Source organism: Aquarana catesbeiana, linkage group LG09 (genome assembly GCF_042186555.1).
Source record: "Aquarana catesbeiana isolate 2022-GZ linkage group LG09, ASM4218655v1, whole genome shotgun sequence".
NCBI classification, from domain to species: Eukaryota; Metazoa; Chordata; class Amphibia; order Anura; family Ranidae; genus Aquarana; species Aquarana catesbeiana.
Window position 1 is genome coordinate 57,436,939 of NC_133332.1, and position 27,877 is coordinate 57,464,815.

The window sequence follows — 27,877 nt, forward strand, 5'->3', positions numbered from 1 at the left end:
ATGACGTCACGTCGGCGGCTGCCGATTGGACGTCGACGGACGGGACGGGCACACAAATAGGACAGCGTCCTGACTCAGTGTGCGTTCCGCTCCAGGATCAGGAGGACTATACATGCTACAGGCTCCCCCTTCTCTATATTCAGGTATTCTGTTTGACCACAGCATCAATTAGATTATGGCATATACTGCTGGATAGTGGCTTTATATTATTAACCGAGGTTCCACTCTCCCCCTTTCTTTTCCCTCTCTGTTTCTTTTTCTTCCTTGTGCTCCTGGCTCCATTCATACTCTAGGGTTTATACCTAAGCTCACACTGGGTATTACAACAGTGATACTGCGTTCTATGCCTGCTTGTACTCCATGGTGAAACTCAGAGGCACATAGACTACAATTCTCGATTTGTAAGACTAATAGTGGTGAGTGTCTCAGACCACAGCAAGGAAATAGGTTACTTTTAGCACATATATAGATATATAAATACTTATGTCTGATATATATATAAAAAAATCTTTCTTTTCTTTTTTAAAAATGTATTACCTTCTCTACTTCAGGAACAGGCCCATATATATATATAAGAAAATAGCAAACATACTGACTCGGATACGTAAAGCTCTACTATATGGTCAAGTCACTTGGTTTTTTCTTGCTAGCGGACTAATACCCTCCTTTAATATTTCATATTGGTTTTAAATGTAAGTATCTTTTTCATTATTTACCTTTATTACCTGTCTGTGCTACTAGGGGGCTACCAATGCTATACCCCCCCACTCTCTTCCTCCTCTTTTCTCTTTTTCCCTTCCCCCGCCTCCCATTCCCCTCCCCCCCCTCCCCCCCTATTTCCCCCTCCTCCTACTTTCCCTCCTTTCCCCCCCTTCTTTCCCCCCCCTCCCTTCTCCCCCTCCCCCCACCCTCCCTTCCCCCCACCCTCCCTCCCCTTCTTCCCCTTCCCCCCCTTCCCCCTTTCCCCCCCCTTTTTCTTCCCCTCTTATCCCCTTCCCCCCCCCCTTTCTCCTTTTTTTCTTTCTCCCTTTTTTTCTCCCCCCCCCCTCCCCCTTCGTCTTTTTCCCTTCCTTAAATACCTGACCGGGGTTACAAACTTGAACACATTGTTTATACCACCTATAATTATGTTGTGCACGCCCCCATAGCAGTCCTTTAGTATCGCTTGGACGTTGGCGCCCACCACCACTCCGTTATGAGCAAGCACACAATTGTTCTTTTTGGTACTAGATATGTGGCGCCCCTGTAGACGCCTGCTTTCTATCTATGTGTATATGTACTGATAATTAACTGTAATGTTATATACCTCGATAGCTACATCATATACTACTATTGCTCTTGAGGAAGCGTAGTCCATACGCGAAACATGTCGAGCATCGATCAATCTCAACATATGAACTGACTATGGAACTGCTATATAGCCACTTCTTCGGACTGATCTACATGGGAAGCTATTCCTCCTAAATGCCCGAAGAATTTCATACTGTAGACGGTGTTGTATAGCAATGATTCAAGTACAGACACATGTTGTGTTTTAAACTATACTATTTTTGTTTTGTTATGTGTGTTTTTTGATATCAAATAAAATAAGGAATTTTTATCTACTATTTTGTGGTGCCTAAAAAGTCCATAAGTCCCTTCTCCCCCCGTTTTTGGTATACGAAATTGGAAAAAGACCTCTGGTCCTTAGGCAGCATAATGGTCCGGGGCTCAAGTGGTTAATAAGGCTTGTAATTTTCCTATTGACTCTTTGGTTTAATTAGATTACTCTATGCTGCCATCTAGTGACCATTTTGTATAACTGCGCTATATCTGTTTCAAAGTAGTTATTTAGAATAGCTGGTTAGATTTGGTACATGCAAGCCTCCATACTTTCAATCTCATCAGGCCTTGCATCAGTTTCCTGCAGTCTTTTCCTCTTCCCTTCCTATGGAACCAAGTACATCTGCTGCCATGCTCTACGCTAGCCATCCGGATTCATCTTCGGTATGTTTGTTAATTGTTTCTTTAGCTAGATAGGTAGATAGGGAGACACTAATTGTATGATCTTTATTAATTGCATTTTGTCTCTATCTGTTACAGTTTTACTCTATCTTGTATCAATAAAAGTTCAAAAGGATTCTGCGGCTACTGGAATGCATTGGTATGAGAGGAGTTAACAGTGTGCCCAAATACACCTCAGTAACGTGTAGTGAGGGGCATAACAAACATTTTCTATGCCTTTTCCTATGTTTGAGCAGTGGTACATCTATCCCAACTTAGATTTCACTCATGTATGAATTCCTGGTCATTGTTGCTTCTGATAAATGTTTCTCTTTCCGTCAAAATCAACACTGGGCTCAAACAAATGCCCATAATATGTGGAGACCTGCCAGGTGTTCACTAGATTATAAATTTCCATTTGTAGCTGTGCATTAAATGCAGCTCTCTCACCGAACCAAAAGTGTATATAAGAGCTCTGCCTGTAAAAATGATAGTGGATACTTACCTCTCCCACTGCACGCTGTTCCATTGAGGAGAAATCCTCCCCTAAAGTGTCTGCAGAAGCAGACACTTTCGGGTGTATCAGATTCCTGTTACCCCCCCCCCCCCCCCCACTAAACTTAGTATTTCTCCCCCGACCCCTATCTTACCATTATGTCCTGCTAGGTATGTAGGAATCAGTAGGAGGAATCATTGAGTGAGCAGCATTCTTGGGGCCCTCTCCCCCGCCGATAAAAATTATCTTGCGACAAATCCGCTGCAGAGACCACTTTTATCTGAAAGCAGACTGCCCGCTGAAGAAGAGGATACCGGGGTTATGGTAACTAGCTGCTGCCATAACAACGATATCCCTCTTCAAACAGCTGCCGTATAATGACAGCGAGCGGTCCGGAAGTGGTTAAAGTGGATGTAAACCCGATTCATGAAATTTGACCTAGGCACAAATGTCTGTAGTGTTTACTTATCCCTCTTCAAAGCCCTGAGTCCCATGTCTTTCTGCTGTTTTGTTTCTCTGTTATCAGCATGATAACTTCTGACAAGTTTTTCATGTGTTTCTTTATAAATTCATATTAAAGTCCTCCGAAACTGTTTTGAGCTTTTCATGTATAAAAAAGTTCAATGAAGTACTGATGCTTTGTGGGCAAATCCCCATTCCCTAAAAAAATTGTGTTCACCCTTGTATATTAAAAGTAAATATTTGGATTTGGGATCTCAATCGGGCTCCTATTGGCACTCTCTTAAACCCTTTGCATGTTAGTGTCCTTATTTTCCCAATAGCTAGGGATTCCGAAAATGCAAAATTTCCCATAAACCAACATTAACACGATGAGTATACTAATTGTTTTTTTAGATCAATGATTCTGTGACTAGAAATTCCAGTGTAGATACATTGGAAAACAAAAGTTCTACAATGGGTTGCTCGCCAATGTTTTATTGTGCTTTAAAGAACAGGAGACCCAGCAAAAAAAAAATTCAGAACCCTCAGACTTTCCTTTAAGTATGCATTTGATAAATTGTAAAAGTAAATTGAAAAAGTATAGAAAGCTGCCATTTTTTTTTCTAAAAAATATTTATAAACCTTTTTTGGGCTTTTACATTTTTTGTAAACTGATTTGGGATACCAAGGACCAATTTGCTAGGGCACAAGGAGAAGATAAGAAGATATCAAATTATCTACCCCCATGAGGGTACACAAGCTAAAATGCCCATACACCCCAAGCCTTGGAGACACCAACCAAAAAGCTACAGTTATCCAACTAATATTGTATGATGGATGCACATAGTTATTTAATCATAATAAACATGTTAAAAAAAATATGAGGAATAAAGTAAAACAGCTATCAGTGTAAACTACAGTTGGTCTGCCTGATGAGAGCCTAAATAATTGTTAAGAAGGAATGATTCAGGTGAAGTGCTAACACAGCAGTTTTTTCACTGCATGCACTCTAATAATAATAATCATAATGACAATGTTTATGATGATAGTTTCTTAGTGGTGCAGGATTTAAATGTAGTTCCCAGAGTTCCATTTAGAGCTGGTTGAATGAGAGCTGGTATGTTGTGGGCTGGCAGCCAAAGCCACTCATTTTAGGGTTGATGTCTTCTTCTGTGAAGGTTGTCTCAGAGGACAATGTAAAACTCTGCAATACGGATGTGAGGAAAATAAATAGCTCCATTCGAGCCAGACCTTCTCCCAAACAAGCCCGTTTCCCTGTGTGAACAAAATGGAAAGAATATTGGGAATCATATAAGGAGAAACTATAGTTAGTGTTGCATAACTTTCTATTTTTTTAAGTTTTAGATAGTTTTAGTTTTTTTTTTTTTTTTTCTAATTAATGTTTGATCTATATTGATCTACATTTGGCAATGCATTGTAAAGTTTTTCGAAAGAGAAAACCCATCACTATCCGTTCCTTGTCAAAATTGTAATTTCCTAATTAAAACTCTCCAGAAGGCTAGAGGGTCTAGAAGGTCACAACAGAAGAAAGAAAGAAGAGTGTCTCTTCCCTATCTCATTCTCAATACCTAAAAGTCTTCTTTTTTTTTTCAGGGTCCAGATTTTTAACAGAAGTCTATGTTTTCTGAAGAGAAAGCAAAGCGCTAACTTCTCTTTTTGTCTGCTGATTACTCCATTGAGGTATATATGATCAGAGTAAGGCAGCTCATAGATGAGTCAGATCTTTTTTTCAACCTGCGGTCCAATGTAGAAAATTTACTTGATTCCTCCAACCACACACTTGACGTGGATGGGGGAATACTTCCCCCTGAGTTATTGTATTCCAACAGTGAGGAGACTTCCCCACCATTAGAATACACTGATCAGCCAGGCAGCTGATAGCCTGCAGAACTGATGGAGCAGGGAAAATCTGATTAGATATATGAAATATGTACAAGGCAGTTGAAGAATGCAGGGCATACATACAGGAGGATGCTCGAGGCGTGATTCTATATTTACCCATGAGGCTTTCCTTAAATTGTCCTAGCCAGTGCACTGCATAGGGCTGTGCCAAATAAGAAAACTACAAGTCAGCTCAAAAGTAAGCCCAGCAGCCTAGTGAGCAGAGGGCACCGGAAAACATCTTTCCTGGGGGCTGTGGCAGGGTGACCCACATAATTCAGAGGCCGGCGCCTTCTGCTCACTAGGCTGTTAGGCTTACTTTTGAGCTGACTTTGACTTTTTACTCAGTTTGTTTTTTGATTTTTCTATGGTCCCACCAGTTTCCCTTCCCCTTGGACACTGGGCTAACTTTTTTCTTGTTCTCTCCCTTTTTTTGCCACATGTCACATCATATGGATATCAACACTGAAATCTTTAATTATCATATATTTTACACATTTTAATATATTTTGTATAGACCAGTGTTGGCTAGATGTGCCAGTATCAATTTATACACTCCATGGATTTCACCATTTGGAAGCTTGGTTCGCCCTCCAGTTGTCCCTCTGGCCTATGTGGGTCACCCTATCACAGCCCCCGGGATAGACGTTTTCCGGCGCCCTCTGCTCACTAGGCTGCTGGGCTTACTTTTGAGTTGAGTTGTAAGTAACAAGGCTATCTGCCTTAAACCCCCTCCCCTCTCTCTTTTGGGGAGCCATTTACTTTTGATATTTTTACTCCGGTATTTATAGATATTTTTCTTGCATCAACTCCTGATGAAGTGGACAGGGATGCACGAAACGTGTAGAGTCATAGGATGTTAGGAAACATTGTGTTCTATATTTTATGTAATTATGTAGCTCTGTTTGCAAAATAACATCATGTATACGAATACCAGGATCATATATAAATTCATATTGTCATCATGTTAATCTATTCTGTATCAGCTCATTTTAATGTATCTAATCATTATATTTGAAATCTGTCATCATGTACATTTAAGACTATGAAATGTCCAATTATTTTTAATAAATTTGTAATCATGTGTACCCAATATATTATGTTAGAAGTGATTTGTCTCACTTGTCTCCCATGACCCATGTATCCTTTCTTTGCATGTATATTTAGGGATGGAGGCATATCTCTCTGGGCACTTCAGACCGCAATAATTCTTGTGCGGTGAGTTATCCAGAACTGGTTCATTTGTACAAAAAGGGGGTTGATTTGGTAGTGCGTAGGGATGAGCTTCGTGTTCGAGTCGAACCCATGTTCGACTCGAACATCGGCTGTTCGATCGTTCGTCGAATTGCGAACGATATGGGCCGTTCGCGCCAAATCCGTGTGGCGCGTCACGGCCCATAATTCACTGCGGCATCGCAGTGCATTGCTTGCTGATGATTGGCCAAGTATGCACTATGACCCGCATGCTTGGCCAATCACAGCGCCGCCTTAACAGAGAGCCGTAATTGGCCAAAGCCAAGGAGGCTTTGGCCAATTATGGCTCAGGGGATTTAGTACACGCCCCACACTATATAAGGCCGCCTGCACGGCGGCCCTGTGCAGTGTGTCCCGGTGTGCTGAGAAATAGAGAGAGAGAGAGACAGTGTCATTTCATTTGAGTTAGCTAGATTAGGCAGGACAGTCAGTCAGTTAGCTGCACTTAAAGTGTATTGTCTATATATATATGCATCCCAGGTGTTGCATATATATATATATATATATATATATATACACTGTATTCAGTTTAGCTAGATCCGTTCCGACTATTTACATTTAGTGCAGTGCGTCCTGCTCACGGTGTTCAGCTAGATCCGTTCCTGTTATCTTCTTACTGACAGGCAGGCTTGTCTTGTTACAGTATTTTGAAGAAAATTACTGGTGTTCTTTTGATCCTATTAGTACCACAGTCAGGCAGCTAGACTATTTACATTTAGTGCAGTGCGTCCTGCTCACAGTGTTCAGCTAGATCCATTCCTGTTATCTTCTTACTGACAGGCAGGCTTGTCTTGTTACAGTATTTTGAAGAAAATTACTGGTGTTCTTTTGATCCTATTAGTACCACAGTCAGGCAGCTAGACTATTTACATTTAGTGCAGTGCGTCCTGCTCACAGTGTTCAGCTAGATCCGTTCCTGTTCTCTTCTTACCGACAGGCAGGCTTGTCTTGTTACAGTATATAAAGCTACCTGAAGAAAATTACTGGTGTTCTTTTGATCCTATTAGTACCACAGTCAGGCAGCTAGACTATTTACATTTAGTGCAGAGCGTCCTGCTCACAGTGTTCTGCTAAACCTACAAGTTAGTGGGGTGCGTCCTGCTCACAGTGTTCAGCTAAACCTACATGTTAGTGGGGTGCGTCCACCTCACAGTGTTCAGCTAAACCTACAAGCTAGTGGGGTGCGTCCTGCTCACAGTGTTCAGCTAGATCCGTTTCTGTTATCTTCTTACTGACAGGCAGGCTTGTCTTGTTACAGTAAATACAGCTACCTGAAGAAAATTGCTTGTGTTCTTTTGATCCTATTAGTACCACAGTCAGGCAGCTAGACTATTTACAGTTAGTGCAGTGCGTCCTGCTCACAGTGTTCTGCTAAACCTACAAGTTAGTGGGATGCGTCCTGCTCACAGTGTTCAGCTAAACCTACAAGTTAGTGGGGTGCGTCCACCTCACAGTGTTCAGCTAAACCTACAAGCTAGTGGGGTGTGTCCTGCTCATAGTGTTCAGCTAGATCCGTTTCTGTTATCTTCTTACTGACAGGCAGGCTTGTCTTGTTACAGTAAATACAGCTACCTGAAGAAAATTGCTGGTGTTTCTTTGATCCTATTAGTACCACAGTCAGGCAGCTAGACTATTTACAGTTAGTGCAGTGCGTCCTGCTCACAGTGTTCAGCTAAACCTACAAGTTAGTGGGGTGCGTCCACCTCACAGTGTTCAGCTAAAGCTACCTGTAGAAGGTTGGTGGTGTTCTCATACTACAGGCAGGCAGTTGATTTTGCTAGCTGCAGTATCAGTACATATATATATATATATATATATATATATATATATATATATATATATATATCCCAGCTTAGTGCAGCTACAGGCCATTAGTATGTCTGGAAGGTCACAAGCCAATAAGAGAGGGCAAGCAGGCTCTGTGTCTAGTGCTGGTCGTGGAGACGGTGCATCCTCATCAGCACGTGGCCATGGGACACGCTTGGCCTTTTTTTCAGCAGCTGGCCATGTTGAGCCGCAACATGCGGAAGACTTGGTCGAGTGGATGACCAAGCCGTCCTCATCCTCCTCATCCTCTCTCACCCATGCCCAGGGTACTTTGTCTGGCAAAGCAGCGGCCTCTTCCCTCGGCTCAATGTCATCAGTGACTCCTTCCCTAGCCCCACCATGTCCTCCTGAGGAGTCCCTCGAACTGTTTGACCACAGTGTTGGGTACATGCTCCAGGAGGATGCCCAGCGTTTGGAAGGCTCTGATGATGATACTGAGCTCGATGAAGGCAGTAACATGAGCACGGACAGAGGGGGTGCCCAAGAAGGACAGCAATCTGGCAGTCATGCTCCCCCTGCTGCAGCATACTGCCAGGTTTGCTCCAGTGATGAGGAGGGAGGGGATGATGAGGTCATTGACTCAACGTGGGTGCCTGATAGGAGAGAGGAGGAGGAGGAGGAGGAGGAGGCGGCACATCACCAACGAGGCAGGATGCCCTCCAGGGGCCAGCCTAAGGGCAGCACATTGACTGCATCACACCCCAAAGCTCCACATGTGCAGGGCGCTGCAGTCTCTGCGCGTTATTCAAAAAGTTCTTTGGTGTGGGCCTTTTTTGAGACGAGTGCATCAGATCGCACCGCTGCTATTTGCAACATATGTCTCAAGCGTATCTCGCGTGGCCAAAACATCTCCCGCTTGGGTACCACATGCTTGACCAGACATATGTTGACCTGCCATGCAGTTTGTTGGCAAGCGTATCTAAAAGACCCACACCAAAGAACAAAGAGGACCTCTCCTTGCTCCTCATCAGCTGAGATTTCCAACCCCACTAGACCTTCAGTCCTCTCTGAGACCTGCACTGAGAGGAATGAAGGTGTAGAATTAGGTGTGTCACAGCCAAGTACTTGTGGGCAATCTGATTTTGGTACACCGACGTCAGATTGTACCAGGCAAATTTCCCTGCCCCAGCTGCTGCACCGCCGAAAGAAGTTTGCTCCCAGCCATCCACATGCCCAGCGGTTGAATGCTAGCTTGGCAAAATTGCTAGCACTTCAACTGCTGCCTTTTCAGTTGGTAGACTCTGCCCCCTTCTGTGAGTTTGTGGAATGCGCGGTTCCTCAGTGGCAGGTACCCAAACGCCACTTTTTCTCACGGAAGGCGATTCCGGCTCTCTACCAGCATGTGGAAGGCAATGTCCATGCCTCGCTGGACAGGGCGGTCAGCGGTAAGGTGCATATTACCGCTGACTCATGGTCCAGCAGGCATGGACAGGGACGTTACCTAAGTTTCACGGCGCATTGGGTGACTCTGCTGGCAGCTGGAAAGGATGCAGGACAAGGTGCAGTAGTGTTGGAGGTTGTTCCGCCACCACGCCTCCAAAATGCTAATGATTGTGACACACCTCTCTCCTCCACCCTCTCCTCTTCTTCTTCCTCCATGGCCTCTTCCTCGGAACCAGCAGTGCTCCGTAGTCGTTCAAGGGGCTACGCAAGTACGCAGGCCAAAAGATGCCATGCGGTGCTTGAGCTGGTGTGCTTGGGGGACAGGAGCCACACTGGGGCAGAGGTTCTGTCAGCTCTGCAGGGGCAGGTTCAGAGGTGGTTGACGCCACGCCAACTTAAGGCAGGAATGGTGGTTTGCGACAATGGCACCAACCTCCTCTCTGCCCTCCGACAGGGACAAATGACCCATGTGCCCTGTTTGGCTCACGTCCTTAACTTGGTGGTGCAGCGGTTCTTGGGCAGGTACCCAGGCTTACAGGATGTCCTGAGGCAGGCCAGGAAAGTCTGTGTGCATTTCCGCCGGTCATATAATGCCAGTGCTCGGCTGACGGACCTCCAAAAGGAGTTTAACCTGCCCAAAAACCGCCTAATCTGTGACATGCCCACCAGGTGGAGCTCAACGTTGGCCATGCTGCAGCGGCTGCACACGCAGCAGAGGGCCATCAATGAGTACCTGTGCGACTATGGCACCAGGACAGGGTCAGGGGAGCTTGGTTTTCTTTCCCCACGCCAGTGGGCCATGATCAGGGATGCATGCACTGTCCTGTCACCATTTGAGGAGGCCACGAGGATGGTGAGCAGTGACAGTGCATGCATCAGTGACACTGTCCCCCTTGTCCACCTGTTGGAGCACACGCTGCGTGGAATAATGGACAGGGCACTTGAGGCAGAACAGAGGCAGGAAGAGGAGGACTTCCTTAGCTCTCAAGGCCCCCTTTATCCAGACAGTGTTCCTGCGTGCCCGCCGATCACACAGGAAGAGGAGGAGGAGGAGGAGGAGGAGGAGGAAGATTGTGTCAGTATGGAGGTGGAGCCTGGCACTCAGCATCAGCAGCAGTCTTTAAGGGATCAGTCCCAAGAAACACATGGACTTGTACGTGGCTGGGAGGAGGTGGCTGCGGACCATGTCGTCCTTAGTGACCCAGAGGACTCCGGACCAAATGCCTCAGCAAACCTATGCTGCATGGCCTCCCTGATCCTGCAAAGCCTGCGTAAGTATCCTCGTATTCGTGGTATCAAGGAGAAGGACCAATACTGGCTGGCAACCCTCCTTGATCCACGTTACAAGGGTAAGGTTGCGGACCTTATCTTGCCATCGCAGAGGGAGCAGAGGATGAAACATCTTCGGGAGGCCTTGCAGAAAGGTCTGTGCAACGCGTTCCCAGAGACTGGGAGGTTACAAACTCCTGTTGCTGAGGCTTCGGTCAGTCAAAGAAGGAGCGGTGGAGAAGGTGGCTGTCTGACCGATGCGTTCAGACAATTTTTTGGTCCGCAGCCCCAAGGTATGATCGGTTCCAGCAACCATCGCCAGCGTCTGTTTTACATGGTGCAGGAATACCTAGGGGCAAGATCAGACTTGGACACCTTTCCCACCGAAAATCCTCTGGGTTACTGGGTCTTGAGGATGGATCACTGGCCAGAGCTTGCACAGTATGCAATTGAGCTACTGGCCTGTCCTGCATCCAGCGTTCTTTCGGAACGCACATTCAGTGCTGCTGGAGGCGTGGTAACCGATCACAGGGTGCGTCTGTCCACTGACTCGGTCGATCGACTGACCTTCATAAAAATGAATCAGTCTTGGATCACCACCAGCTACCAAGCACCTGATGCTGATGTAACCGAATAAATTTTTTTGAAATCTCAGATCCCTTCAAAGACTGCCTATGCTGATGCTGAGTGACTATCCCTGAGTAATTATCCTCTTCCTCCTCAATCATCACACTGATAGCTTGTAAGAACATTTTTGGTTCTGGGCGCCACCACTAAGGCACAATTTTTCAGCCCCTGTTTAACAGGGGCGTGTAATTACAATTTTTGATGTAATACTTTGCAGCAGAGCTCGTTCCTGCATTCCAACTAGAGTGTCTGTGAGGGGTTGCAGTGTTGTGGCACCAGCACCAGTGCCTAAGGCCCATTTTTTCTGCCCCTGTTTAACAGGGGCCTGTAATTACAATTTTTGATGCAATACTTTGCAGCAGGGCTCGTTCCTGCGTTCCAACTAGAGTGTCTGTGAGGGGTTGCAGTGTTGTGGCACCAGCACCAGTGCCTAAGGCCCATTTTTTCTGCCCCTGTTTAACAGGGGCCTGTAATTACAATTTTTGATGCAATACTTTGCAGCAGGGCTCGTTCCTGCGTTCCAACTAGAGTGTCTGTGAGGGGTTGCAGTGTTGTGGCACCAGCACCAGTGCCTAAGGCCCATTTTTTCTGCCCCTGTTTAACAGGGGCGTGTAATTACAATTTTTGATGCAATACTTTGCAGCAGGGCTCGTTCCTGCGTTCCAACTAGAGTGTCTGTGAGGGGTTGCAGTGTTGTGGCACCAGCACCAGTGCCTAAGGCCCATGTTTTCTGCCCCTGTTTAACAGGGGCGTGTAATTACAATTTTTGATGCAATACTTTGCAGCAGGGCTCGTTCCTGCGTTCCAACTAGAGTGTCTGTGAGGGGTTGCAGTGTTGTGGCACCAGCACCAGTGCCTAAGGCCCAATTTTTCAGCCCTTGTTTAACAGGGGCGTGTAATTACAATTTTTGATGCAATACTTTGCAGCAGGGCTCGTTCCTGCGTTCCAACTAGAGTGTCTGTGAGGGGTTGCAGTGTTGTGGCACCAGCACCAGTGCCTAAGGCCTAATTTTTCAGCTCCTGTTCAACAGGGGCATGTAATTACAATTCTTGATCTAATATTTCACAGCAGGGCCCTGTGAGGGCTTACAGTGTTGTGGCCACAGCAACACCTAAGGCCCAAATTTCTGCTGAGTATATAGGGCAGGACCCTACTTTCAAACAACTAACTTACAAACGACTCCTACTTGCAAACGGAAGGAGACAACAGGAAGTGAGATGAAATCTACCCCTAGGAAGGGAAATTCTCTCCTGTAAGAGTTAATATGGGAAAAACATTTCTCCTTTCCACTGATGCTTTCCAATCCATTGGGACAAAAAGTGAGGTAAAATCTTCTGAAGAGGAGGAAAGACAGCAAAACAAATGTCACAGGGGTGATAACCCTTCCCTATGTTTTCCAAAAAGCTTAAAAAAGATTTTTTGGCTGGAGCTAAACACGTTAAAAATGTACCCGTTCAAAATTACAAAGAGATTCTACTTAACAACAAACCTACAGTCCCTGTCTTGTTTGCACCGCCTGTATACTGCTGTTCAGAGTATATAGGGCCTGGTGGCCCCACACCTTTCCTTATTTTAATTTGGGTGTGGGGTTCCCCTTAATATCCATACAAGACCCAAAGGGCCTGGTAATGGACTGGGGGGTACCCATGCCGTTTGTCTCACTGATTTTCATCCATATTGCCAGGACCCGACATTACATTAAACCCGCAAGCAGTTTTAAATGAGATTTTTTCCTTTAAAAATGACATTTGGTGCAGGGACTGTTCTAAACACGGGAAACACGCGTCACTTTACAGGCATACTATAGACACCCCTCAGGTACGATATTTAAAGGAATATTTCACTTTTTTTTTTTTTTACTTTAAGCATCATTAAAATCACTGCTCCCGAAAAAACGGCCGTTTTTAAAAGTTTTTTTTGCACTGATACATGTCCCCTGGGGTAGGACCCGGGTCCCCAAACCCTTTTTAGGACAATACCATGCAAATTAGTTTTTAAAATGAGCACTTTTGATTTCGAACGTTCGAGTCCCATAGACGTCAATGGGGTTCTAACGTTCGTGCGAACTTTCGGTCCGTTCGCAGGTTCTGGTGCGAACCGAACCGGGGGGTGTTCGGCTCATCCCTAGTAGTGCGTATTTTGTTAAGTTTTATATAGTAAACCAATAGTACCTGCAGAAAAGGGGACAAATGCCTCGTTCTTCTTTAAATCTCCATTTTTATCCAGGAAGTGTCCAGGATTAAATTTGTTGGGTGTAGCATAATGTTTGGGGTCCCGTAGCACAGAACACAGCAGTGGGTAGACATCTGTACCCTAAATACACAAATAATGCACAAACATATGTCAAAAACCTTACAGCTATGGAGCTGAACAACATGATCCGAATCACAGTATCAGGCAGACACTTTGCACTAAGCAAAAAAAAAAAAAAAAAAGGAATTAGTTTAGATCAAATAAATAAATAATAAATACATACGATAAATACATACAATATCACACTATATTGCCTCTCTGTGGCTCGTTTTTGGGGAGCTCAAATTCACAGAATTTATGGAAAGAGCTGTGGATATGCATCCTAGAGTGTTTTAGCTGGAAGATCTTCTAAACATTTATGATTGAAGTGGAGCTTGATTGATTTTTGGAAATAGCCGATTGGAATCGCATGTGGCTTGGAAGGTTCGAGCTAAATGAAAAAGGAGTCTCTCCGTTATATGCCTGGTGGACACTGTGTGGCCGGAGATATCTGGTGAGCATATATAGTTGTTACTTCGGGTGAAGCACTTTGTGGTTTCTTGAAGATTCAAGCACTTTTCGCTTTAGAAGGCACGGTGTTGGAGAAACACTATATAGAAGACTTTTATCACTATATTATTTTATGTGTATACATATGTGTGCTGGATGTTTCTGACACTTTCATTTATTATTATTAACATACTCACGCTATGTTGGGTGATTTATATGCTTTTTGCGCCCATTTGCTCATTATATTATGTTTTATTAGTTTATACTAATTTTTGGTGCAGCCTTATAACACTATTATTTTATTCACCATTGGAGCCGTTTCTCATTGTCTATATTCACTGTATTTCATCTGTGTCTTGATTTCAGATTTACATATCTAGCAACAAAAATCTATAACCCACCTTTGGAATAGTATATCCTCTGAACTCTATGTCCTGTGTAACTGCGTGAGGAAGACCCATTGGAGCCACATCACAAAATCTCTGGATCTCATGGATTACAGCATCAGTATATGGCATCTTAGTCCGGTCATCAATGCTGGGGGAGCGATTTTCACCAATCACTTTGTGTATTTCTTCCTGGATTTTGGCTGTGAAATGGTAATTGATGCATTTAGTTTGTGTACTGTATACATTTTATAGACAGGGGTTTCCAAACAACAGCTCACAGGCCACAACTGGCTTGCTGCAACATTTTATCCAACTAGCTATGGTCAGTCACATATCTTCAATATGCGCTGTTTGTGTATTAGGGTCAGCAGAGGATGCTTATGGTCTCTACCTATGATGTAAGGGGGGATTATGACAGGACTGTGATGTAAGAGGGGACTCTGATGGGGACCCAGAGGTTAGGGGGGTCTCTGATGAGGGCCATGATTTAAGGGGAGACTTTGATGGGGATTTTTTTTTCAGCCTGAAAATATTTGAAAAACATTCGATATGGCCCTTATACTGAAAAATTTGGAGACCACTGGGGGAACTAATAAAAAGTGTCCACAGCAACCAACAAGCTTCTATAGTTTATTTTTCCCATACAGCTTAGAAATAGAGATGGGCTGGATACCCCCCTGTTTGGTTCGCAGCAGATTTCCCGAAAGTTGACCCAGACGGTGAACTCCATTGAAATCTATGTGAGCCGAACAGGAAAAATCCAAAATGCCCATTTTGAAGGCTTATATGCAAGTAATTTGCCATAAAAAGGGCATACTAGCTCATTATGAAATACTTACCTTAGATCGAAGCTGTTGCAACGGTCCCCGTACACCGCTGTGACCGGCGACATGTCTCCCGGAGTTATCTCCGGGTCTGCGGGCTCCGGCGCTGTGATTGGCTGGGGCCGCGATGACGTCACTCCCACACATGCATGCGGAAGCTGCTGGTCACGGCACAGGCCTTTTAGAAATGGCACGATCGAGCCGTTTCTTTAGTGCGCATGCGCCGATGACGTCAGCGCAAGCATATATGGTAAATATCTCCTAAACCGTGCAAGTTTAGGAGAAATTTACAATACCTACAGGTAAGCCTTTATTATAGGCTTACCTGTAGGTACAAGTGGTGTACAACAACCACTTTAAAGTGCAACAATAAAAATGAAAAATTCCTTTAAATATAGGGCCTGGAGGGTCCCCTTAGTCTGCCTGTAAAGCATCTGCCATCTGTAGCATGCATAGAACATGCTGCAGCAAAAATGACATTTCTAAAGGAAAAAAAATAGTCAAATCACATTTAAAGTGGCTCGTGGTTGCAATTGCCGGCACCCGGCTATTGAGGAACAAAATTAAGAAAAAAATGGCGTGGGCCCCCCTTCGGGTCTGGTATGGATTTTAAGGGGAACCTCATGCCAAAATTTAACAAAAATTGGCGTGAGGTTCCCCCCAAAATCCATACCAGACCCTTATCCGAGCATGTAGCCTGGAAGGTTAGGAAAGGGGGGATGAACGAGCACCCCCCCTCCTGAACCATACCAGGCCACATGCCCTCAACATGGTAGGGTGCTTTGGGGCAAGGGGGGCTCTGCCCCTCCACCCCAAAACACCTTTTCCCCATGTTGATGGGGACAAGGGTCTCTTCCACTCAACCCTGGGCTGTGGTTGTGGGGGTCTGTGGGCGGGGGGCTTATCGGAATCTGGAAGCCTACTTTAACAAGGTGGCCCCCAGATCCCGCCCCCCCATGTGAATGAGTATGGGGTAGCATACCTCAAGCATGCACCAGTCCATTTTGTCACAAGGGGTGACATCGTCAGGTGGCCCCGCCCTTACCTATATAAGAACTATCAGAGGAGGCATTCGGCGGTCAATGAGTGTAGAGTGTTTTTGACGAATTTACATACAGTGGGGCAAAAAAGTATTTAGTCAGCCACCAATTGTGCAAGTTCTCCCACTTAAAAAGATGAGAGAGGCCTGTAATTGTCATCATAGGTATACCTCAACTATGAGAGACAAAATGTGGAAACAAATCTAGACAATCACATTGTCTGATTTGGAAAGAATTTATTTGCAAATTATGGTGGAAAATAAGTATTTTGTCAATATCAAAAGTTCATCTCAATACTTTGTTATATATCCTTTGTTGGCAATGACAGAGGTCAAACGTTTTCTGTAAGTCTTCACAAGGTTGTCACGCACTATCGCTGGTATGTTGGCCCATTCCTCCATGCATCTCCTCTAGAGCAGTGATGTTTTGGGGCTGTCGCTGGGCAACGCGGACTTTCAACTCCCTCCAAAGGTTTTCTATGGGGTTGAGATCTGAAGACTGGCTAGGCCACTTCAGGACCTTGAAATTCTTCTTACGAAGCCACTGCTTCGTTGCCCGGGCGGTGTGTTTGGGATCATTGTCATGCTGAAAGACCCAGCCACGTTTCATCTTCAATGCCCTTGCTGATGGGAGGAGGTTTGCACTCAAAATCTCACGATACATGGCCCCATTCATTATTTCATGTACACGGATCAGTCGTCCTGTTCCCTTTGCAGAGAAACAGACCCAAAGCATGATATTGCCACCCCCATGCTTCACAGTAGGTATGGTGTTCTTTGGTTGCAACTCAGCATTCTCTCTCCTCCAAACATGAGAGTTGTGTTTCTAACAAACAGTTCTACTTTGGTTTCATCTGACCATATGACATTCTCCCAATCCTCTTCTGGATCATCCAAATGCTCTCTAGCAAACCTCAGACGGGCCCGGACATGTACTGGCTTAAGCAGGGGGACAAGTCTGGCACGGCAGGATCTGAGTCCCTGGCGGCGTAGTGTGTTACTGATGGTAGCCTTTGTTACATTGGTCCCAGCTCTCTGCAGGTCATTCACTAGGCCCCCCATGTGGTTCTGGGATTTTTGCTCACCGTTCTTGTGATCATTTTGACCCCACGGGGTGAGATCTTGCGTGGAGCCCCAGATCGAGGGAGATTATCAGTGTATATCCTGTATAATAATAATAATAATAATCAGTGGTCTTGTATGTCTTCCATTTTCTAATTATTGCTCCCACAGTTGATTTCTTCACACCAAGCTGCTTGCCTATTGCAGATTCAGTCTTCCCAGCCTGGTGCAGGTCTACAATTTTGTTTCTCGTGTCCTTCGACAGCTCTTTGGTCTTCACCATAGTGGAGTTTAGAGTGTGACTGTTTGAGGTTGTGGACAGGTGTCTTTTATACTGATAACAAGTTCAAACAGGTGCCATGACAAGTGTATTCCAGATGTACCCACTTATTTACTCTTACTGCTATACTATTTTCTCCAACCCCTTTTCCCTTTATTTAAATTAACGAGACCACACCAATCTATTGGAGTATAAAATGGCCATAACAGCCTATTTATTAAACAAACTAAATAAATAACTCCAATAACCTTAAATATATAAATAACATATAACTTCAGTGCAAACAACATGTTATTAACTGCAATCTGTTGGTCAATGACGGAGCTACACCCTTTTACCACATATCAAACCATACACGCGGAACCATTTCCAACTTGATAGGCCTCCAGCTGTACCGCTCGGAGACAACCCCTTGCCCGCAGTGTAACCATACCGGTATTCCATTTCGGGAATACACCGGAGGGGCCATACTATCGATGACCCCCCACCCCTTTTTACCACATTTGTTTAGCGCTACCGTCACCGACCAACAGAAAAAACACAGCCACAGCCCGAAAGGATGAAACCTTATCCTTAAGGGCCCCTCCACACACTCAGTGCCCTTTGGATTCCCTCTTGCAGCCTCATGGTCCACAGATAAATTCCCACGTCCGTGAGGTGAACACCATCCCTGCGTAAGTAAAGGCCTACATTAATTTCCAGCTCTCTGTGCCTTATCACCATGCCCCCTTGTTTCACCAAAAACCTCCCCACTACTTTGTTAATGCGAATGCGTGCCTTGTTCAGCCGTTCCACAGACCTTGCCATCCGCCAGGTGGTGCGTGCCACCATGTCAGACCATAACAGCAGAGTATTGGGAAAGACCGTGCGGATATATAGCAAATCCGACTTAACGCTTGCTAGTATGTCTCTTACCATGCGTACCCCTAAATCGTTCCCTCCTGCATGGATTACCAACACATCAGGTGGTCTGTCCAACCACGCATAACGCTCCACTTCCGTGACCACTCTACCCCACATCATACCCGGTCTCCCCAGCCACCTGATGTATGCCTCTCTCCTCGATACTCCCAGCTGCCTCGCATCACCTCTCCTGGCCCCCCAACACACATAAGAGTGCCGAAGAATCCAGACGAGGCGTGGAGCACCTCCCCCTGCAATGAAAAGATCACAACCAGGTAACGTCATTCATTTTTTTTTTTTTTTTTTGAAAAAACTTAACACAATTCCCCACCTACATGGACCATAATACCAGCCAACCCATTTTTTTTTTTTTTTTTAATTGTTATTCCATTATCATTTGAGGTCGTACGTAGGTGCGGAACCTTCTCGATTCCCATCTGCCGATCCTCCTCATGGCTGCCTCATCCAACCCACATCTGGCAGCTTCAGTAGCCGCCCCAATGCGGAAGGAGTGTGAAGCGTAAGCCTTCCCATCCAAACCCAACTTCATCAAACATTTTCTAAACACTGCTACAAATTGAAATTTTGATAAGTAAGACCCGTCTTCATGACGCAAAAATGGCCCTTCCCCCATTGGCCTTACCTGCGCCAGTTCCTCGACCGCCCTTACCGGGCATACCGTGGATCCCGGCAGAGCGTACAACCATACATCCACCCCCTTCCCCGTCTGATCGGTTTTTGACCTTCGCAGTCTCAAAACACTTTATCCCCGTGCGACCTAACGTCCTGCACCAGAATGCCACCCGCATCCCCCCGTGCTGGGCTCACCAATTCCCCAATTCTGAACGCCCCAAAAAACGCTAACGAAAAGGCTGCCCTAAACAGCAAACATTCATAACTTGAAGAACATACTGACCTTAACTGCCCACAAATGGACACCAGGTTTGTAAAAGTGACAGGCCTTCTTTTATCTTTCCGTCCTTGTCCTCTCTTGTACCCTTTGATGGCTTGCCTAACCCAAAAATCTTTAGTGCAATCCTCCCCCCTTTTCAGCTTGAAAAGGAATGACAAAGCCGCCATCTTCTTTTCAATAGAAGACACCACCACCCCGTTTTCCATATTTCTGGACACAAAATACAAGACCAGCAATCTCACCTCAATCCCATCCTTGTCCACCCCAGCTTCTTGCAGTAAACCCTCCCATTCTCTCCATACCTTCATATAGGCCATCCAAGTGGACTTACTCACTGACTGCTGGATCCATCCTGCGGCGACTCCAATGCCAGCTCCCAGATCCACTCCGGGCAAGGAATCCCTTCCTTTTCTGCTGCCGGGGCTAATTCCCTGAACTTGTCCCACTGAAAGCGAGACAGCGAATCAGCCAGTGTATTGTCAATCCCTGGTATGTGTACAGCATATATAAAGGTATTCAATTGCAAGCACCGCAATACCAACTGTCGCATCAACCTAATGACAGGTTGGGAAGACGCTGACATGCGATTGACCACCTGCACAACCCCCATGTTGTCACAGTTAATTCTCAACTTTAAATTCTGGCAGGACCGCCCCCATAACTCCATAGCCAGCACCACTGGAAATAATTCCAGCAGTACCAGGTTCCGAAGAAACCCCGCTTTCACCCATGATTGTGGCCACGGTCCCGCGCTCCATTGCTCTTGAAAATATGCCCCGTAACCTGTAGAACCCGCCGCGCCGGTAACCAGTTCCACATCGAAGTTACTTACCGGACCTGACATCCACACTGATCTTCCGTTGTACACTGACAGAAATTGATACCATACCTTCAGGTCCTCCCGATGTTCCCGCGTCAGCCTGACAAAATGAGTGGGGGCTTTTACTCCCGCCGTGGCTGCTGACAGCCTCCGACAAAACACCCTACCCATGGGTGTGATCCTACAAGCGAAATTTAGCTTACCTAGCAACGACTGCAGTGTCCGCAACTGCACCTTCCGCCTTCCATGAATCTCCCGGATCTCCTTCTGTAAATCCACTAACTTTCCGTGCGGCAATCTGCATTCCATTGCTATGGAGTCAATTACTATACCCAGAAAACTAATTTCGGTTGTCGGGCCTTCCGTCTTTTCGGCTGCCAGTGGCACTCCGAACCTTCCCGCAATGTGCTGCAGCGTTGACAATAAAATCGCACACACACTGGAGGAAGGAGGACCTATACACAGGAAGTCATCCAAGTAATGGATAACCGAGTCCAGCCCCGACACATCCCTAACCACCCACTCCAAAAAGGAACTGAACGCCTCAAACATGGCGCAAGAGATGGAGCAACCCATGGGCAAACATTTATCGACGTAAAACTGTTCTTGCCAGTGGCAACCCAGCAGCCTAAAGCTGTCCGGATGCACTGGAAGTAGCCGAAACGCCGCTTCTATGTCAGATTTTGCCATGAGTGCCCCCTGTCCATACCTCCTAACCCACCGCACCGCAGCATCAAAGGAAGTATAGGACACCGCGCAGGCATCAGGGTCAATGAAATCATTGACCGAGCCCCCTTTTGGAAAGGATAAATGGTGAATTAATCTGAACTTATTCGCCTCTTTTTTGGGCACCACTCCCAGTGGGGACACCACCAAATCCGGTAACGGCTTATCCGCGAATGGCCCTACCATGCGGCCTAATGACACTTCTTTTGCCAATTTTTCCCCCACCACCCTTGGGTGTTGCAACGCTGATTTCAAGTTCCGTGCCATAGGGGGAACCACCTCCAAGGCACATGGTATTTTGAACCCCTCCCGAAAACCTGCGGTAATCAGCGATGCCGCTTCCCTATCCGGATACTTACTTAGGAAAGGCAGCATCCTTTCCACCTTCACCGGCGTCATCCCTCTTGTTAACAGACTCCCCGGTACGTTTTCCTTTTTTGAAGCATCTGGCCAGTGTGTGAGCTCCCCCACACCCTGAGCATTCGTGCTTGAATTTGCACGATCCCCCAAACTTACAGTGTCCTTCGTTGTATTGCCAACACACCCCCCATTTCTTGCCGGCCGGTAGTCCTGAGGAGTGTGTACCCCCGGCCCCCCCTTGAAAAAACTGAGGCGAGGCCCTAGCCGAGGACATAAGTCTCATCCAAAGGCTGATGTCCTTATGGTCCCAACGCAGGGCCGGACGAACCGCTCTGCGTTGTCGGAACTGCTCGTCATATCGCAGCCAAGCCGTTCCGCCATAAACTCTGTGTGCTTCCCCAATAGCATCCATATAACAAAACAACCCAGAGCAATGCTCCGGATTCTTTTCGCCAATGACGCTGGCCATGATAGCGAACGCTTGTAACCAATTGACAAACGTCCGCGGAATCAACCTGTACCTCCTCTTCTCCTCATCTTCCTTCTTGGAGTCATCAGGCTTAACCCTGTCCAGGTTAAACTTTTCCAACGGCAACAAGGAAAATATTTCCACGTATTCCCCTTTTTGGATCTTTTCCCGAACCTCCTGCTTCAGATGCGCACCCAGCGGGCCCTCAAAGCAGACATATACCTCGCATTTCGCTGCGTCTGCAATCCTGACTATATCCGTCCTACCCGCCGCCTCTGTTGCCCCTTTTTCCCCCGGCTTCTCTTTGGCACCCCCCGACTCCGGGGTCTTATCAGCAGACACCCCCGTGGCAAGTTCCACCTCCCCACCAGCTAACACACCCCCGCCAGTTCCTTGCGGAACTACGCTTGTGGCCGCCTGAGGAGGTTGTTCCCCAAAACGTCCTACTAGCGCCCTCAGGCCCTCCAACAGCTCACTCAGTTGTCCCCCTGACCCCGAACTGGCGGATCCTTGCCCCGCCACTTGGTGGTCATGGCCCTGCGACACCCGTGGTGGTCGGGCTACTGCCCCTGCCGTACCTGAGTTAACCACACCCCATATATTTTGTAAAGCATTTGTAAAATCTACATTATCACTGGACTTACCGGGCTGACCCGGAGACCTCCCGACAGCCGCTGGTCTGGTTTCCACCGTCGTATCCTGCTGGTGTGCCTCCCCCTCACCTTCTTCCAACTCCTCGTCTTCGGACCGGTCCCCCTGGGGTGGGCTTGCCGGCGTGGTGAGCCCCCCAGGCGCATCCCTCCTGGAGGCCGTATGCACCCGCTGAGACATGACTCGTCCACCCTCTGCAACTCCGCTTCCCGCCTGGATTCCACGCCGCCCTGGAATGGCTGAGACCGGGCCGGCCTGATCGGTCCTCCGTCCGCCCCTCTGGAGGTCCCTCTCCCCGCCAGGCGACCGGTTGCCGCCTGCTTCTCCTCACCGCCCTGGGCGCTGCTGCTGCTCCTCTCTCACTTCTGTCCTCCCCCCTTGGCTCGTACAAAGCTGCTGGGGGGTTCGCGCGTTCCGCACGCCTGGATCCTGTCCTCAGTGAAGCGGCGCCATCTTGACCCGTAGCCCCGCCCACCGCGCCGCGGCGTGTGTTCTGCCCGGGCCTGGCATCAGCCATCGGTTGACTCCTCTTAGCTGGAGGGGCTGACTGTTCCCCCCTGGGGCTTTGTGCCTGGCGACCCGTACGTCCATCGGGTCCAGGCGAATACCGCGCCGGCGGCCGCGACTTCCGCGCACGGGCAGTCCCCTCACCTCCGATCGCCGATCCGCCTGCTTCCTCTTCAATGAGCCCAGCGACTTGACTGTGTAGCCACTCCGGTCCCCTGGACGCTGCTGCCTGCCGCAAACGAGCGAGTATCACGTCGATGTCGGCCATTGCTGTAGAGGAGCAGAGAAAATCTGCCTCCTCGTGTCTCTTCCTGCTCCACTGACCCCGTCCCAGCTCCGCCCCTCCTCTTATATGGCCGCACCCCCAAAGTTTCCTGCTGTCTCCACCCCACCAAACCTGGCCAGCTTAACCCTGTGTGTGTCACTAGACACACTGTCATGCCCGGCCCTGCACTATTCTCTTCTTTTTCTTTTCGTTCCGGGCCTCACTTTAATATGGGTAATGAGTGGAGGACAGAGGAGCCTCTTAAAGAAGGAGATTCAGGTCTGTGAGATCCAGAAATCTTGCTTGTTTGTAGGTGACCAAATACTTATTTTCCACCATAATTTGCAAATAAATTCTTTCAAAAATCAGACAATGTGATTGTCTGGATTTGTTTCCAGATTTTGTCTCTCATAGTTGAGGTATACCTATGATGACAATTACAGGCCTCTCTCATCTTTTTATGTGGGAGAACATGCACAATTGGTGGCTGACTAAATACTTTTTTGCCCCACTGTAAGGGGGGGACACAATTTTTTTTTTTATTATTTAAAAAAATGTCTCTACATTGCTGGAAGTGGCAGCACAGGAGATGTTGCCTATGACCTGCTTGTGAACTGTGTGGAGCCATTCTTGAAGGGAAACCATATCACTCTTAAAGGGACCTGAACACCATTATCTGGTTCATGAGAATGATCTCTCTATATGCAATATTGACCCTTTTCAGGTCTAACATGAAGGTGAGCTTGCACTTCACCTGATGAATGGAGCACAGACCGTGAAGTGGAGGTTACTGGGGGTTATTTACGAAAGGCAAATCCACTTTGCACTACAAGTGCACTGAAAGTGCAGTCGCTGTAGATCTGAGGGAGACATGCAAGGAAAATAAAAAACAGCATTTTTGCTTGCACTTGATTGAATGATAAAATCAGTAGAGCTTCCCCTCATTTCAGAGCTTCCCCTCAGATCTACAGCGACCGCACTTACAAGTGCACTTTTAGTGCAGAGTGGATTTCCCTTTAGTAAATCAACCCCACTGTGTGTTTATCTGTGAAGCACTTTATTGAATAGAGATGTTTAGTTTTGCACATTTTATAAGAAGAATCACTACCAAAGCACAATTTCAAATGGACTTCCTTTTGTCTTTTTGCACAATTATCAATTATCTCAATTTTTTTCACTGATTTATTGTTTGCATTAGCACTTCATTCTTCATGGTATGAAATGTGTTAACTTTAGGTATTTATTTATATTTCTATATTTAATACATTTATGAATTTGGGCAGCGCTCTCACATATTTATAATTTTCTAATAATTTCATGTAGCAATGGCCCTGTGGGGTCGCTGTGTGTTTCAACATCCACACATTTCACCCTGCTGGTCAGACATCCATTTTGGCACACTTTCCCAGATAATGAATAGTCTCTTGCTTGTTTTTGTTGTTTTTAATAGGGGATTAACTTGGATGGGGAAAAGGGACATGGGATTCCCAGATAATGAATACTTCTTAGTAGAATAAAAGTAGTTGCGTCTAGATCTGACAGTCTCTTCCTCTGCACATCTCCTCCAGCACAATACTTGACATCACTGCTTCACTTCACTGTCCAAATCTAGATTTCTGTCACATTAGCACATGGCTAGGCCTCACTCTGAATAAGTCCTAGTGTTTTCCTGATAGCCCATTACAGGCAGGGGTCTGCAGTCCCCTCTGAGGTAGCAACCATTTTAGTAGAGTAGAATAACTGTGCTAATTGATACTTGATGGACTACTGATCCCAGCATGTCCGATGCAAATCCTGCCAACCCTCCTGGCTGCAGCGACTTGACTTCACAACAACCCCACAGTCTCTCCCTCAGGCTCCACATCCAACTCCTGGCATGTCTCTTCCAGAGCTTTCCACTGTGCTTTTCATTCACCGACCCCGGCATGGATCCCTCCTGAAATGACTAACTTCAGACGTGCTTCCCAACTGTCCTCTTTCCTGCTCCTGTTCCAGGACACCTCTCAATGACTGTGTAATGAGAGGCTCTATCCCAGCTGAGGTACACCCCCCAGACATGTCAAGTCTCCGGCAAGGTGCGGGAGACTCCCGCATTTCTGCGGCGGCTCCCGCACACCCGCAAGCGCCTCCCGATCTCCCGGGAATGATCGGTGCTGGGAACAGCTGTGAAGACCGACTCTGTCCCCACAGACATCTCTGCAAACAGCTTCCGCTCCTAGCATCCCCATCAACACTAAACAATCTGTCCTTATAATTAGGGCTTCAGCTGGTGGCCATTTTGTGGTTGACCAAATTGCATTGATTTTAATAGGAGAATTCTCAAACGCTAGAGAACAAACGTTCTTCGTGTGTTGAGTCTCGGTTTTCCTAAGAAAAACACCTACTTACAGCATAGGACAAAATTTTATAAATATATATATATATATATATATATATATATATATATATATATATATATATATATATATATATATATATATATATATATATATAATCTGCTTTGAAGTAAAAAATTTAACAAGTGTATATGCTGACATCTCACCAAAGCCCCCCAAAAAATATTTAAAAAATTCTAAAAAATTAAAAAGTGTAAATAAAAATAAAATAAAAAACTACTGACACCACTCTCCCCTGCCCTACCAACACTGTCCACTGCCCCAACCCCCTCCCCCCAAAAATCATTGTGAAAAAAAATTAAGAAACAAATTAAATTGCAAAAAAATCAATTATTAAAAATAAAAAACTACTGACACCGTCCACTGCCACATACCACCCACCCCCTTCCCCAGAAGCACTGTGGAAAAATATTAAAAGAAGCGCCACCTCCCTAAAATGAGTTTACCACCTCACTGAAATTAGTTTTTTCAGGTTGGGATGTCTGCCCCCCCCAGAAAGGTTGTTCCCTCGGACCACGACAGTCTTAGTGCCAGTTCACACTAGACGCGGCACGACTTGCAGGTCGCCTCACCGAGGCGACCTGCACACGACTGCCGGGGCGACTTGCAAGACGACTTCTGTATAGAAGTCTATGCAAGTCGCCCCCAAAGTAGTACAGGAACCTTTCTTCTAAGTCGGAGCGACTTGCGTCGCTCCGATTAGAACGGTTCCATTGTACAGAACGGGAGGCGACTTGTCAGGCGGCTAGGTCGCCTGACAAGTCGCCCCCGTGTGAACCGGCTCTAACACTCCATCATTCAGTTCATCAACCCGAAAACTCCTCCCACAGCAGGCTGACCATGGGTATATGTAGGAGGCCTGCCCTCTGCCAATCCTAGTTGAGGATTGATCAGGGCTTCCACATACACCCATGTCACTCCAGCTCTCTGCCCTGCTCATTTTCCAGGACCTTCTCCCTGGAAACAGAGGAGGCACCCAATAGCTGAAACACATGTCAATCACCTACTGCTACACTAACCACTCCCCTGCCCCCAGATCAAAACAAACAGGCCCAGCTCACAGCATAGGGCTGCCTAAATTTACCTGCGCTGGCAGCTTACACAAAAACCTACACTAGCACCTACCTGTAACGATATCACGTACGGGACATGAAAAGCTGTAGCTAGCTGCCATCTTGTGTGGAAGTAGCCATGACAGTTTGGCTAACCATGTAACATTACAGAAAACTCTGAACTCCCTCCTCCCTCCTCCCTTGTCTTAGGAATTCAAAGCTTTTTAAGTTCAACAGAAAAGGTTATCTCAACAGAGAAAACAGAGCCAGGTTAGGTCAGTAGAAAACATTTGTTGTAAGGGCAGTGTTCAGGCCTGTCGTAAAACTGTCACCCTCTCCATTCAGAGACCTAACAGGCCCCGGTTGTAACTTGTCTGAATACACCTCCAACTTATAAGTATGAAATTTCAGCATGTGTCCTAACTTCTGACTTAGTAATAGCACAGCCATAATCTGGACATATTTAGTTTCCTCAGATAATATGGAACGTTTCAAGTCCAGACACCCCTATGTCAGGTCATATGGGAAACCCCTGGGACCACTTATTCCTCCAAAGCAGGCTATACATTATAGATATTGCATGTTTAGACTTGTTTTGAAGGAAATCTCAAGTTGAGTAATAATATGGATATTTGGAGTCTGTAAACACTATAGATGCAGATATAAAAATCTACCTGGGACGTGGTCATGAGTGTAGACACCTCCCAGCAACCAACCCCTAAACAAGATGACCAGACGATTGGTCACTGGTCACTGTCAACAACCCCTTTGATTTGACAGAAAAGAGGAGATGCCAAGACAATGGGGAGTTCTCCTTTTACCATCCAAGAAGAAACATCTGCCAAGTCGAGAACCGATTACCTAGCTCATCGATCGAACTCTGATCAACCCTCGGACATTAATTGCAAGTATTCTTTCTTCCCAATTCTACCTTATTGCTTTGTGGCTGTATATTGTCTTTATCTTTTGAAACATCTTTTTTCTGTAAAATGTTTTATTTGCATCAACTTTGACCTTTTCATAATAAACTCTTATGTTGAAAAGTGTTAACCTTGTCTCTAAAGCTCTTAATGCAAGCTATAAATGAACCTGCCTCTTGAAGGGCGCTACTGTTGTAGAGTAAGACTCTGAGCAGACCTGTCTGTGGTGGCAGTGTGTGTGGCAGACGCTTATTCTAAAATTATAATTGGTATTGCTAAAATTACGAGTCTCCCCTGGCTCGGTCTTTTAAACGGGGGTGGTGGCAGTTAAAGGGTTAATTGTGTAATTAGCCCAGCGACAATCACTCTCAGGCTG

General features: G+C 46.2%; 1 protein-coding gene across 1 annotated transcript in view; it reads right to left on the bottom strand.

Annotated features, from left to right (window-relative positions):
• Positions 1 to 3,386: 3,386 nt before the first annotated feature.
• LOC141107674 (cytochrome P450 2G1-like) overlaps positions 3,387 to 27,877 on the bottom strand; it is a 69,796-nt gene continuing 45,305 nt past the window's right edge. Inside the window, exons 7-9 of the mRNA XM_073598578.1 lie at positions 14,327 to 14,514; positions 13,355 to 13,496; positions 3,387 to 4,195 (exon numbers count right to left, since the gene is read on the bottom strand). Of these exons, the coding sequence (XP_073454679.1) occupies positions 4,014 to 4,195; positions 13,355 to 13,496; positions 14,327 to 14,514 (512 nt within the window). The 3' untranslated portion in view covers positions 3,387 to 4,013. The remainder of the gene's footprint in view (positions 4,196 to 13,354; positions 13,497 to 14,326; positions 14,515 to 27,877) is intronic.